A 12,500-nucleotide genomic window follows, 5' to 3' on the forward strand; every position below is an offset into this window, starting at 1 on the left:
AACATAAAAGAATTGTTATTTGCAGCTCTGTGTTTGGCATCAGTAGCTCTTAGTAGCTGCCTGGGCTCCAGTAAAGGAAAGAAAACGTAGAATAAGTTCATCATGCATTCTTTAGATCACGCTCAATCCAAAACTCATCATATTTAATTCATCCTACTGTATGAAAATCCAAAGCAGAGACACTTGAGGTCGCTGAGAGCCTTTTAATCGCTGCTTGTTGTGTATAATTTACAGTTGTTGAGTTGAATGACACAAAACCTTCAGTTTAAATGTCACAGTGGATTTAAGGTGATACGGAGCTCGTGTGTTTGTGAGTGAGATATATGACCTGCTGAGTGAGTGAGTGTGTGTGTGTGTCAATTGGTGACTATTTACAGTCTGTACAGGCTCAATAATCTCAGGTTTGTTTGAACAATAAATAAATGGGAGTTGTTTCTGCTCCACTGATCCTCTGAGGTTGAAGAGTAACTCAGGCTCTGACCTCTAAATACTCTCCACAGTTTATGCAGCACACACAAATCTATAAGTCTATTAAAACACACACACACACACACACACACACACACACACACACACACACGTTCACTTATCATATAGATTAAAGAAGCAACCTCTCGATCTTTTCTTTTTTACTCTGGATGTTATTGACGTTACGAAGCTCATAAATATTGGAAATAACTGGAAGGAAACAGACTGAGATGTATGCAGATTACACCGTTGTGTCAGCTGAATTATGGCTTGTACGGCTCCTCATAAAGGACCTTCCTGTCACAGCCGCTAGTTTTGGAGCTCTGCAGATTCAGCAGGAAGTGCAAACACTGGCACAACTACACTGTAAAAAAACAAGTCTATTATAGAGTTACACATACACTGTAAGAAATGTGCATAGAATTAAAACCAAAATGCTGCAAAATCACAACGTCAAAAAACTGTAAATGAAAAATAAAATGGAGCATTGTTTACTTTACAATAATATTTAGTAAAATACTATATATATATATTTATTTATAAGGTTTTACTGCAAGGTATCCGTCTGTCTGGTGAGAGGATTATGATTATGATTTGTATAAAAGATGTTTGTTTTAAAGCATTAAAGCAGGTATAAGTTGGCTTTATTGTGTCGTAGAGCTCCACATGGATTAAAAATAAAATAAAAAGAGATTTAATCATCTATTAAACATTTGATGGACTGCAGTGTTCAATGCAATCAGCTACATTTACATTTTAATTCAATTTCTATTGTAATTAGAGCTCCAACTAATGATTATTTTTTATTATTAAGTGATCATTTTTTACGTATTTTTTTGTTGTATGGTTTATAAAATGCCAGAAAAATATAAAAAAATGTCTATTCTTCTTTCTGAAAACCCAAACTTCAACCTAAAATATCGTCTTGAGTCCCGATCAAATGTCCACAACTCAAAGATATTCAGTTTATCATCATAAAAAAACTGAAAATATTCACATTTAAGAGGCTGGAATCAGACCATTTTCACCTTTTTTCATCATAAAGTGTCAAAAAATGGTGAAAAATATCTTAAATAACAGTTCACAACTCAAAGATATCCAATTTATCATCATAAAGTACGTCAAAAAACCCAGAAATATTAACATTTAAGAAGCTGGAATCAGATAATTTTCACCTTTTTTCTTAAAAATGACTCAAAATGATGAATTAAGTGTGAAAACAGTTGCTCATTAATGTTGAAATGCTGCAGCTGTGTGTTTGAATGGTTAAATGTTGTTGTTTCCTCCTCTCTTTGTTTTAAAACCTTTTCCATTTTAGATTTAATAAAACATTTTGAGTTAGATGAATAATCAACGAGCTGTATATTAATTAACGCCTGTTTATCAGCTGTAATTAAAGCCATACTCTTTATTTATTGTTGCATATTCAGCTCCACTTTTCATACATTAAAACTACAGCAGCAGCATCACAAAGCAGCGTTACGATGACAAAGTCGTGAGCTCTTCTTTGTCTGCAGCTTTCATTGTTTCCTTTTTTCTCTTTTGTGGTTCGAGTCTGAATATGGCGTCGTAAAATCGCATAATAGTCGTCGTCGTCGTCGCCGCGGGAGACGCAGCAGAAGCAAAGTCAAAGGGTTTGTTATTGAAATCAGTCACAGCATTTTAAAATAAGCTGACAATTAAACACAAACTGCTTTTTTAATCATCCTGGAGAGTCTTTAACTCATTAAATTCATTCATTCATTCATTCATTCAGGACGTTCATTTACATTCAGTGATCAGAGTTTTTCATCATTACTTTGCTGTTTGGCTCCTTTTTAAACACTCATTCTTTAAATCTCTTTTCTTTCAGCAGCGTCTTTGTCCTGAAATGTAACTGAAAAGTATTTACATCACAGCTTCAGACAGATTTCAGGATCACAGTTGAAATGTGATTAAATAATAAATAAATAAATAGCTGACAGTCAAATTAAATATACATAAATGACATTAATTGATTTACAATGAGAGCTGGGACCAGGAGAGTTTTTTGTAAACTTTGCTGAATAAAAGGATCTAAAGTTAATTAAGGAGGTTTTAACTTAAATGGAGAAGAAGCCCAAACACAGCATGACTTCAAAATCTCACATAAAGCTACAAGAAACTATTAAAAACACGTCAGAAACTCTGCAAGTACTGGGGAGTATGGATAGATAACCTGTTGAGCTGGTTGATCATATAGATTATGTCATTAATATATTTCATTAAAGACATTCACAATCACTATTATATGAACCAGGAGAACGTTTTATAGAATATGAAGAATACAACATGTTTTAATGCTGATTTTTGAAGTTTAAAAAAAAAAAAAATACAGGTCAAATTTGTACATTTGCATATTTTTATATGTATCAGATGCATTTTATTTCTATTTTTGTAAAGTGTGAATCACGTTAGGAGAAGTCAAGCTAAGAGAAATGTTTATATGGTGTTTTTAAAGCTCTTAAATGTAAACATGGTTCAGATTTGAAGGCTGTTTGTGTGTTTTCTCCCTCAGGTGGTGTTCAGTAGATTCTGCAGCCCATGTGACATTAAAGAGCTGTTCTGTACAGCGCTCAGTGTGCCAAGGTAACACACACACACGCACAGACAAACACACACACACGCACACACACGCACGCACACACACACACACACATGCAAACACACACTAGACTTGTAGGTCTCGAGACCGGCCTCGAGACCACTTTTTCATGGTCTTGGTCTAGTCACGGCCTCGACGGTCCTTCTCTTGGTCTCGGGTCTCTCGGTCTCTCCATGTCTTGGACCGGCAGAGCGGTCTCGAGGGGAATTGTGTCAATGACATGCATTTTGTGACTCAAACGTGTTGGCGCTCATCCTACACAAGACATGTACTGTCTCTGTATTGTTGTGCCTGTAGTTAGGGGTGTGTGATATGACGATATTAGATCGTGAAGGATTAGAACGTGTCGACGATCTGACAAAGCAGAGAGATCGTAGAATCGTCTATGGGCCACGTTCTATATGACGCAGTTCTATGATGACGCACAGACGCATCAGAAGTTTCACGTCCACCTGACCAACCAATCATAGCGCACTACGGGCAGACCGGCCACACCGCAGCCAGAGGCAACAGCTAGCGTTAAACCAAAAATAATAGAAACAATGTCTGAACAATAATATGTTCTAAAGCTGCTGGATTTTTAATAATCAGGTTATAGACATTGTTAGAAAGACTGAGGGCAGAACCTAAGTTTGTTGTTGCCATGGTTTCCTTCTGTCCGGTTAATGCGTTACACGCTATGAAGCCGGCTAACTCCCTAAATTGCGTCCTTAAATGGTAAGTAAGTTATGTCAAGTGATGTTTCACTGATTGTTTGTTTGACCATAACCTGTTTATTGATTTATGTACATTTGACGGCATTTATATAATTTAAATGGCAGTTATAGCACTCGTTAGCACTCGTTAGCATTATGCTAGCACATTTCTATAACGGTTATAACGGTTTTCTGTTATCAGTGTTATAAATAGTAACAAGTTATTTTATCACCATTTACACGCTAATATATTGCTTTGAGAGAAACTGTAATGTGTATTGAAGTCAATTCTTATGTTTATTGAATGTTTATGATTTACGATAGCCTCCATTTACATTGTATACCATTGTTGCCATGGTGATTAACGTTACTGTTTGTCATATAGTTTCCAGACCATACACACATACACACCCAAATATCATCATATCCTCATATCATCCACCTCCAATCATCTATAGTATAGATATAGTATAACATCTGCTGATGAAGAATTATAATTAAATGTTCACTAAATGAAGACTTCCGGTCCCTGACTCTTTAATGGGAGTCTCCAAATTGCCGCTTCAACCAGTATAAAGTATAAAGTGCAGAAGAGCTGCTACAGACATTGCAGTTTGATCATTTTTGTTCTAAATCGTTGCACTTTAAGAGATAACCACAGTTACTTAAATTTGCCTTTTTATTTGGAAAAATTAATTAATTAATTAAAAATCTGTTCAGAAAGGTTTTCTTTTTTCTTTTAGGGCGATGTTTTACATAGGGAAATGGTTTGGTTGCACTGTTCAGAAACTTGCAAATTAGTCTCAAAAATCAATGTAAAAAAGAATCGTGATTTTATTATAAAAAAAATCGTGATATAATATTTTTGCCATATTGCCCACCCCTAGACTGTAGTTGAAATAATACAATCTAATATTTATACTAAGCAGCTGAACCCAGTATGGTGCTTATGTTCTACAACTCATGCAAAATATGGTGTAACTGGGTTTTTTTGGGGGGGGGGTTTCTGTCTCGGTCTTGGTCTCGGTCTCGACCTCGACTGGTCTTGGTCTTGACTTGGTCTGTCTTGGTCTTGATACTCTCTGGTCTTGGTAGTGTCTTGGTCTTGGTTTAGGCGGTCTTGACTACAAGTCTAACACACACACACACACACACACACACACACACAAACACGCACACACACAGTCAGACACACACACACACACGCACACAAACACACACACACACACACACACACAAACACACACACGCACACACACACAAACACACGCAAACAAACACACACAGTCAGATACACATACACACACACACAGTCAGACACACACACACACACACACACACCTCATTAACTAATTCACTGTCAGCTTTAGTAGTTGGAGAACAGCCTCATTGATAACTATGGCGGACTAATGGGGACATTTGCATTATTACAGTAAAATAGAATATAAGAGCAGCAATAAGAAAAACAAAAAGAACAAAGAACAAAAAATAATAAGTAAAAAAAACCCAAATGATCAATAATAGTAAAACATCTATAATAAAATAATCGTTACATTATTTAAATTATTTATAAGAGTAATAGTGCAGCGGTGAGACTCACTGATGTGTTTTTTCTAGAGAAGCTCTGAAACAGCATCATTGTGTATTTATTGATGTATTAGAGGTGAACCGTACGTAGTAACTTATGATCCCTGCAGGAGGAATTCATCTCAGTTCTGCTGGATGGATGTTTAGTCCTCTGAAATGAGGCCAACAAGGAAGTAACTTTAAACTGCATTCTATCAAAAGGCCACCAGGGGGCGACCGTTTTGGTGTCAAAAGGACTTCCGTCTCTATGCAAGTCAATGGAGAATTCACCAACTTCTCACTTGATTTCTAACCTCAGTAAACGTTTTCAAAATGTGTTTATGGTCTCAATCGCTAGTTTAAAGCCTTCTTCAATGCAGTATGATGTTCATTTGGGACATTTTGGCCTCCCTGATTTTATATGTGACGATAAAGCAGGGTATGCATTAGGGCGTGGCTACGTGGTGATTGACAGGTTGATTGGTTCACAGGTTCAGGAGGGCGCCTCATGCTCCTCCTGATGCCCATATAAGTAGAATCCATGTTTTTATTTTTCCCAGCATGCACCTGACATTTTCAAGATGGCGCTGCTCAGATCCGAAACTATTGGCTTCCAAGCAGCAGTCCACAAACCAATGGGTGACATCACGGATGTTACGTCCATTTCTTATATACAGTCTATGGTTTTACAGTAAAAACCCTTTTTACTCATCAGCAGCTCTCGTTCTTTAATGGTTTTTGATGGAAACGTCTGGGAGATTAATCAGTGGAACTTGTAAAATAATCCTGTAAAACCTTAAAGTGTGTTTCTGTCTTCATGCAGGAACACTAATCTATCTCTGCTGGACTCGTCTGGAGCCATGGTGTCCATCGACCCCACCATGCCACACAATACAGAGAGGTATTGGAAAACCTGATGTCTTTATTGATTCATTGATTGTTTGAGAGTCCAGCAGCTGAAGGTTTGATTCACAGACACGATTCCTCTACTGAGCTGTGACCCTTCATCCCAAGATCAGAACGAATAGGAGAGAGAGAGAGAGACAGAGAGAGACAGAGAGAGAGAGAGACAGAGAGAGAGAGACAGAGAGAGAGAGAGACACAGAGAGAGAGAGAGAGACAGAGAGAGAGACAGAGAGAGATAGAGACAGAGAGAAAGAGAGAGACACAGAGAGAGAGAGAGACAGAGAAAGGACATCTCACTCTGTTGAAATTGTTTGAACTACAGAAACTCTGATTGTATGATTTTGTTACAGAGTGGAGCTTCTTCTCTCATAAATGATCTTTGGCTGAAAACACAAACAGATTGATCTTTACTAATGAGAAAGAGAGCGTTGGATAATTTCTTACAATCACACACAATTTTTACTCACATACTGGTCAGTGAGGGTTTTTCTCCAATTTAGGGGTTAAAATGTGAAAATAAACATATGAATAACTTTCAACTATCAATCACTTTCAATTATAACTTTTATATTAAATAAAGGTAATGGAATACAATTGTTATAAATATTACATTTACATTTACTGGGTTACCATGGAGATCAGGAACCATTTACATGTTTTAAATGAAGTCATTATTAGTATAAGTCCACTTAAATACACTGTAGGTGATAAAATATGTAATATTTATCATTATTTTGTGGTTACACCATTTGACATTTTCAGGAGCATTCAGTCTTACTTTTGGTAAAAAATGGTGAGAATGTCATTTCAAATGATATAAAACCAACAAAAATACTAAATGTACATTTTAACAAACCTGATGCTGCTTTTAAATCTAGTTTTAACTGATTTATGAATTCATCATCTTGCCAACTTATTTGTTACTGACCCTTATACGAGTGAAATGTTTCATAATTCACTGCAACCTTCAGAGTATCGAAACGGTGGAAGACCTGCTGGAAACAAACCTGAGCTGAAACTTAGTTGAGTTACCAGCGATGATTAGAACAACCCTGGTCTCGTTAGACAAAACACACACACGCACGCACGCACGCACGCACGCACGCACGCACGCACGCACGCACGCACGCACGCACACACACACACACACACACACACACACACACACACACACACTATTAAAGTGTCCTCCTAAGCTTGTGTGCATGTTTGGTATCTTATCTAAGGGTAGAATCTGTAACCTTTTATTTGACAAACATCATCTGTGTGTCTGATTAGTAGGACACTTTAAGAGTGTGTGTGTGTGTGTGTGTGTGCGTGTGTCTTTCCACTTGAGTTAGTAAGTGGGAGGAAGAGCAAAGCGTCGGATGGTGAATTTTTAAAAACTTCACACACAAAAAGCCTGCCTCTGCTCTTAAAACTAACCTGTGTGTGTGTGTGTGTGTGTGTGTGTGTGTGTGTGTGTGTGTGTGTGTGTGTGTTTTCTGCTGTGTTGAAGGTCACCATACAGATTGGTGCCTACAACTGGAGGACAGCTTGCTGGTAAGTACCAAGGACACCCTTCCCCCTTCACACACACACACACACACACACACACACACACACACACACACACACACACACACACACACACACACACACACACACACACACACACACATAGTTTATTGATTGACAACTATGATAATCACTTAATCAAACTGGAGTCCTTATTTTCTTTTATAGTTTTATGACATTTTTACACGGAGTCCACATGTTCAACAACTCTTCACACAGTCGATACAAAAGCGACAATTATGGATCAAACTGTAATACATTATACACATTTCTACACTATCAACCATTAAATCTACATATACAAGGGTAGAAGACAAATAAGTTGGTAAGTTGATCAATTCATAAATCAGTTAAACTAGTTTTAAAAGCAGCATCAGGTTTGTTAAAATGTACATTTAGTATTTTTGTTGGTTTTATATCATTTGAAATGACATTTGCACCATTTTTTACCAAAAGTAAGACTGAATGCTCCTGAAAATGTCAAATGGTGTAACCACAAAATAATGATAAATATTAAAGACCGTGTAAAGTGAATTCAGACATTTTCTTCTAAACACATTAAATAGGTCATAAATGTATTTCTAAAAAAGGTGTAAAAAGCATTTCAACAATTTAGATTTGAATTGTGGAGCTAGGCTAGCATAAACCCGCCCTGCTGCTGTAGAGGTATAAATACATTCAGCGCACACTACTACTACTACAGTCTACAGCAGTGGTCTCCATCCCTGCTCCTGGAGAGCTACTGCCCTGCATGTTTTAGGTATCTCCTCACTCTAACTCGTTATCAAGCAGCTGAGGCTCGTCAAAGGGCTTGATAACGAGTTGATTATTAGAATCAGGTGTGTTAGAGTGAGGAGATACCTAAAACATGAAGGGCAGTAGCTCTCCAGGAGCAGGGTTGGAGACCACTGGTCTACAGTTAGCCAGTTAGCCGCCGAGTTAGCTGCCGAGCTAGCCGCCGAATTAGCCGCAGAAAGCTCTCAGACGTAGCGTCCATGTTTCTGGTAGAGGTGGTGACTTTGATTGACAGGTGACACTTGGTAGGGGGCGGGGCTTCAGCGGACTGGGCGGGCACTCCCACAGCGTTTGGGAGCAGAGAAATGGGCAGACTTTTACACAACTTTGGAGCCTAATTTCATATATTTGGCGATTTTTTTTAATTATTCAAATTTGGCAGGGTGGTTAACAACACACTTTTCTGTGGTATGTCAAACTCAGAACACATATTTATTCTTACTTTACACAGATTTTAAATATTTTATCATCTACAGTGTATTTAAGTGGACTTATACTAATAATGACTTCATTTAAAACATGTAAATGTTTCCTGATCTCCATGGTTACCAGAGTAAATGTAATATTTAGAACAATTGTATTCCATTACCTTTATTTAATATAAAGTTATAATGTAAGATCATGCCAAACTAGTTGATATGGTGTTTTATTGAGAATGTACTGTTTTTAAGCAAGTTTTTATGGTTACACCACTTAGACATTTTTGCCATAATCCTCTAATATATTTTCTCTAAATGGATTAAAAGCAGAAATTTGATGCTGGGTCCACAAAAAAATTATTCATACGTTTATTTTCACATTTTAACCCTTTAAATTTAAACTAAACCACATGGACACAATAAAGCATCATTGAGCCAAATACAATATACACATTTTAACACTATCAACCATTAAAACTACACATTGGTACATTGATGAAGAGTTTTGAACATGTGGACTCAGTATTGAACTGTGCAAGTAATCAATTCTTTTTTCTTTTTTTTTTAAAGTAATGCTTTGCTGATTGTTGTTGTTCATTGACCTTTCATTCATTTTACAAATGCAAACATCAGCTGGTTTCAGCTTCTCGAATGGGAAAACTTCCTGCTTATCTCTGTTTTATATCACTATACTCTGAATATCTTTAGTGTTTGGACTGTTGGTTTTATAAAAGGACATTTAAAGACATCATCTTGGCCTGTGGAAACATTACAATAGGTAGGAAGGCTTCTGTTATCTGGATATAAGTTCCTGTTAAAGTATAAAATAGAGATTATAATAAAGTGACAAATTATTACTTCAAATTTGGAGGAAAATCCATCCTGACCTCCTTCTTCTTTTGGCGTAAACACACACACACACACACACACACACACACACACACACACACACACACACACACACACACACAGCTGGGAAAACATCTATAAAAAGCTCCTGATCTCGTAACCACTTCACTCCGACAGTTTAAAGCCATATAACTCGTCAGTCATTTGTTTTATGGCGACTTAACATCACATAAGTGGCGGCGCTGAACTCGGATGGCGACCTCCTCAAACTGCTCTTCATCTTCCTCTCTGCACACACACACACACACACACTCATTAACACACACTCGCATCACTGAGCGGACGACATGCTGGTTTGTGTGTGATGTTTGAAGCAGTTTTAGTGTTTGTGTTGTAAACTGTTCTCACATGATTTCAGACACTGTCGCTGCTCTTTCTGCACGTTTATCATCGTCTTATATCTAACGTTTCACTATCAGGTTAGATGATGATGTTTACTGACAATGGAGATGAATTAAAATCGAGTTAAATGTTAAAGGTGGAGATGTAATTAGCTGGTGATGACATGAGACAGAGAGTGAGATTCAAAAAAACTATGAGGTAAAATAAACTATGACATACAGTCCATTGATCCAGGGTCCCTGCTTTAGTTTTAAGACAGTTAGAGTTTATTTCCTTTATAATATCAAACCGCTGTCCTGAGCTTGGAGGCAACCAGCTCCTTGTGACGACCTTTTAACACGTCAATATTAAGATTTTAAACAGATAGAGGTCATTTTTTAAAATTATGTCACTTGGTATCTAAGGCTTGGTATCAGTACTTGATATCTGGTAGGGCTGGGCAATATATCGATATCGTGATATGAAACTAGATATCGTCTTAGATTTTGAATATCGTGATATGACATCAGAGTTGTCTTTTCCTGGTTTTAAAGGCTGCTGTGATTGTGATGTGATTTTCTGATTGTTCTAGCTCTAGCTTGTGTTACATTTGACCTTTTACCCACTTTGTCATTATATCCACATCACCAATGATTATTTACTAGGGGTGTCACGATTCTCCAAATCCTCGATTCAGTTTTATTCCCATTTTAAGGTCACGATTGGATTGGATTCTCTGTTGCTGCTTATTAGACCAACCCCCCCCCCGGACCGACAACCAGTTTGAGTTTAGTTGATGTGTCTCCTCTATCAGCGGTTGCCATGGTGTGTTTTTACCGGCCGGTAAAGGGTTAGAGGAGGTAATGACTCGCCACATTTCAACACGTGTGTGTTTTTTTCCCTCTTGACTCGTCTGCGGGACGTGACTTTGGGGGCGGGGCTACATCCTCGATTCCTCCATTGATTTCGAAGGTCGAGATCTTGAGTTCATTTCGATCGATATTCAATTTACAATCGAGATCGTGACACCCCTACTATTTACTAAACATTTCATAGTGTAAATATTCTGTGAAAGGATCAAGAATCATCTCTACATTATTGTTGCAATATCGATATCGAGGTATTTGGTCAAAAATATCATGATACTTGATTTTGTCCATATCCGCCAGCTCTACTTTAAGGTTTCAACCAAAATAAATCGATACCAAGTAGTATCTAAACGTCTCCCGTCAAACGATACCTGAAATCGATCCTTTTTTTGCACCGAGAGCTGAAAATATGACTATTTGTATGGACCTGCTCACAGCCAATCAACACAAGCATTAAATATTAATTATTAAAATGCGTTTGTGTAAAAATTAAATAATTTAAAAGCTTTTTAAAAATGAAAATAAGCCCCAGTAAAGAGATATAATGCTGCTCAGTGCAAACCAGACACCTGCCTTCTGTAAACACCATCAGTGGCCTGAGACACAATGCATCATTGCAATCATTACCAACTCTATTTACACTTATTTACCACACAGGCGGTCATCAAAGCATTCACACAAGGCCTCAATCCAGAAATGAATCCACAAACCCATTTCAACCCCACAGTTGGTATGGTTCAGTAAGATGGACTGAGCATGCTCCCTACAGGTTACTCAGGCACTATAAAAGACAGCCTGAAACAAGGCTCGGGTCCTTTGTCACTCCGCAGCGCCAGGAAATACTGTGGTAAGAAAAAAACAACATAATTAGATATGTTCTTCTTCGTTTTTCGGTGGATTTCTGTAGCTGAAGCAGCGCCACACACAGGCCTGGAACATGTACTACAGCGTTTTCGATAGTTAATGCGTTTCCATCGTTACAGAGAAATGTCTCGGCCCCCGGCCGAGAGAAATGGGTGGGGGAAGATCGTTTTTCGAAATCGGGCTTCGTCTAATGGCGCTTTTCCACTACACCGTTCCAGCACGACTCGCCTCGACTCGCCTCGACTCGCCTCGGTTCTTTTTGCGTTTCAACTAGGGAAAGTACCTGGTACCTGGTCCTTTTTTAGTACCTGCTCTGGTGAGGTTCCAAGCGAGCCAAGCCGGTACTAAAATGTGACGTCGACACACTACTGGCCGCTGATTGGTTGTTGTCGCTGGAAGCGTCATGAGCCGTCCCACACAAGAATCAAACCCAGCATTTTTAAATACCGGCAGCAGCGTTACAACCATAGTTACAGCCATACGGCTCAATTTTCTTGCTTTGTGTGAG

At 38.0% G+C, this 12,500-nt stretch overlaps 1 protein-coding gene across 2 annotated transcripts in view; it reads left to right on the forward strand.

Annotated features, from left to right (window-relative positions):
* pde9aa (phosphodiesterase 9aa) overlaps positions 1-12,500 on the forward strand; it is a 40,571-nt gene that overhangs the window by 1,323 nt on the left and 26,748 nt on the right. For both annotated transcript variants that reach the window (XM_062431856.1, XM_062431854.1), the window contains exons 2-4: positions 3,005-3,075; positions 6,176-6,253; positions 7,757-7,800. In XM_062431856.1, coding sequence (XP_062287840.1) covers positions 3,005-3,075; positions 6,176-6,253; positions 7,757-7,800 — 193 coding nt within the window. The remainder of the gene's footprint in view (positions 1-3,004; positions 3,076-6,175; positions 6,254-7,756; positions 7,801-12,500) is intronic.

Source organism: Scomber scombrus, chromosome 13 (genome assembly GCF_963691925.1).
Source record: "Scomber scombrus chromosome 13, fScoSco1.1, whole genome shotgun sequence".
In the NCBI taxonomy this organism is placed as follows: domain Eukaryota; kingdom Metazoa; phylum Chordata; class Actinopteri; order Scombriformes; family Scombridae; genus Scomber; species Scomber scombrus.